General features: G+C 46.1%; 1 protein-coding gene across 1 annotated transcript; it reads left to right on the top strand.

Annotated features, from left to right (window-relative positions):
• The first annotated feature begins 226 nt into the window (after positions 1-226).
• Positions 227-990, top strand: LOC114051158 (keratin-associated protein 2-4-like). Its single transcript, XM_027873365.1, has one exon. It carries the CDS (start codon positions 392-394, stop codon positions 758-760), a length of 369 nt encoding a protein of 122 aa, XP_027729166.1. The 5' UTR covers positions 227-391; the 3' UTR covers positions 761-990.
• Positions 991-1,303: the final 313 nt, after the last annotated feature.

Genomic DNA, 1,303 nt, shown 5'->3' on the forward strand with positions numbered 1-1,303 from the left:
ACACAGTGTAGTTTACTTACCAAAATAGCATCGCATAGCAAGAGGAATATGAGGTAATGAGTCAAATGGTGACATTATATGTTGAGTAAATTTTTTGAAAATGAGCTATGAAGCTCTGACCTTGGTGTCAAAAATTAAATTAGATGAGTCCAAATTCAAGAAGGAAGCACAATTTTTTCTTAATGACATTGGGTATTGCACATCACCATTAGTCAAACAAAAATTCTCACTTAATTGGCAAAAACCATTAACATGGAAATGTTCTTGTCTTCTGAGGAGTCCAGCCATACCTGCCCAGGGTATATAAAGGGCCCAGAACAGGACAGGGCATTCAGACCTGAAAAACCACCTCCTCCTTACTACTCAAACCAAACCAGAACCAACCAACACCATGTCCTGCTGTGGCTCTGTCTCCTCCAGCTGCGGCCAGCCCTGCTGCCCACCCAGGTGCTGCCTGCCAGTCTCTTTCCAAACCACTGTGTGCCGCCCAGTGAGCTGCGTGCCCAGGTGCAATCGCCCTATCTGTGACACCTGCTGCCGCCCTCCCTGCTGTGACCCCTGCAGTGTGCAGCAGGGCTGCTGCCGCCCCATCTCCTGCTGCCCCACCTCCTGCACAGCTGTGGTCTGTAGACCCTGCTGCTGGGCTTCCACCAGCTGCCAGCCCATTTCTGTGCAGTCTCCTTGCTGCCGACCCCCCTGCTGCCAGCCAGCCCCCTGCCGCACCACCTGCCGCTCCACCTGCTGCCCCACTTTCTGCTAAGCAACCTGATGGCCCCCATATCAACTCAGAATATATCAAGAATCTATACAAATCCTGCCTCCATCTGCAAGCCATCAAGATCTCCCCCAAGTAGGCCTGCAGACACTGAATAGCAACTTCCAGCTCATTCCTAATTTTCATTCTAAAAGTTCAGCATTAAAAACCTCAAATTTTGGACTTTTTATGTCTTGTTATAGAAATGTATTCTGCACATGAAAGAATTTATGTTCCCATGATCTGTTTACATTCTAATAAACTTAATTATTCAAGATGAACAAGTCAATTGATTTTTATTCTTTTGCCATTTCATGTATTTTTTTTTTGGCGAAGCAATCATGGTTAAGTGACTTGCCCAGGGTCACACAGCTAGTGAGTATCATGTGTTTGAGGCTAGATCTGAACTCAGGTCTTCCTGACGCTAGGGCCAGTGCTCTAGCCACTGCACCACCTAGCTAGCCCTCATTTCATGTCTTCTCATCATTGTGAAATTGGCTGACCAAAAAGCAAACAATTGAATTTAAGCTAATTTTGGCATAATTGATG

This window comes from Vombatus ursinus, unplaced genomic scaffold (assembly GCF_900497805.2).
Source record: "Vombatus ursinus unplaced genomic scaffold, bare-nosed wombat genome assembly UNPS02014801.1, whole genome shotgun sequence".
In the NCBI taxonomy this organism is placed as follows: Eukaryota; Metazoa; Chordata; class Mammalia; order Diprotodontia; family Vombatidae; genus Vombatus; species Vombatus ursinus.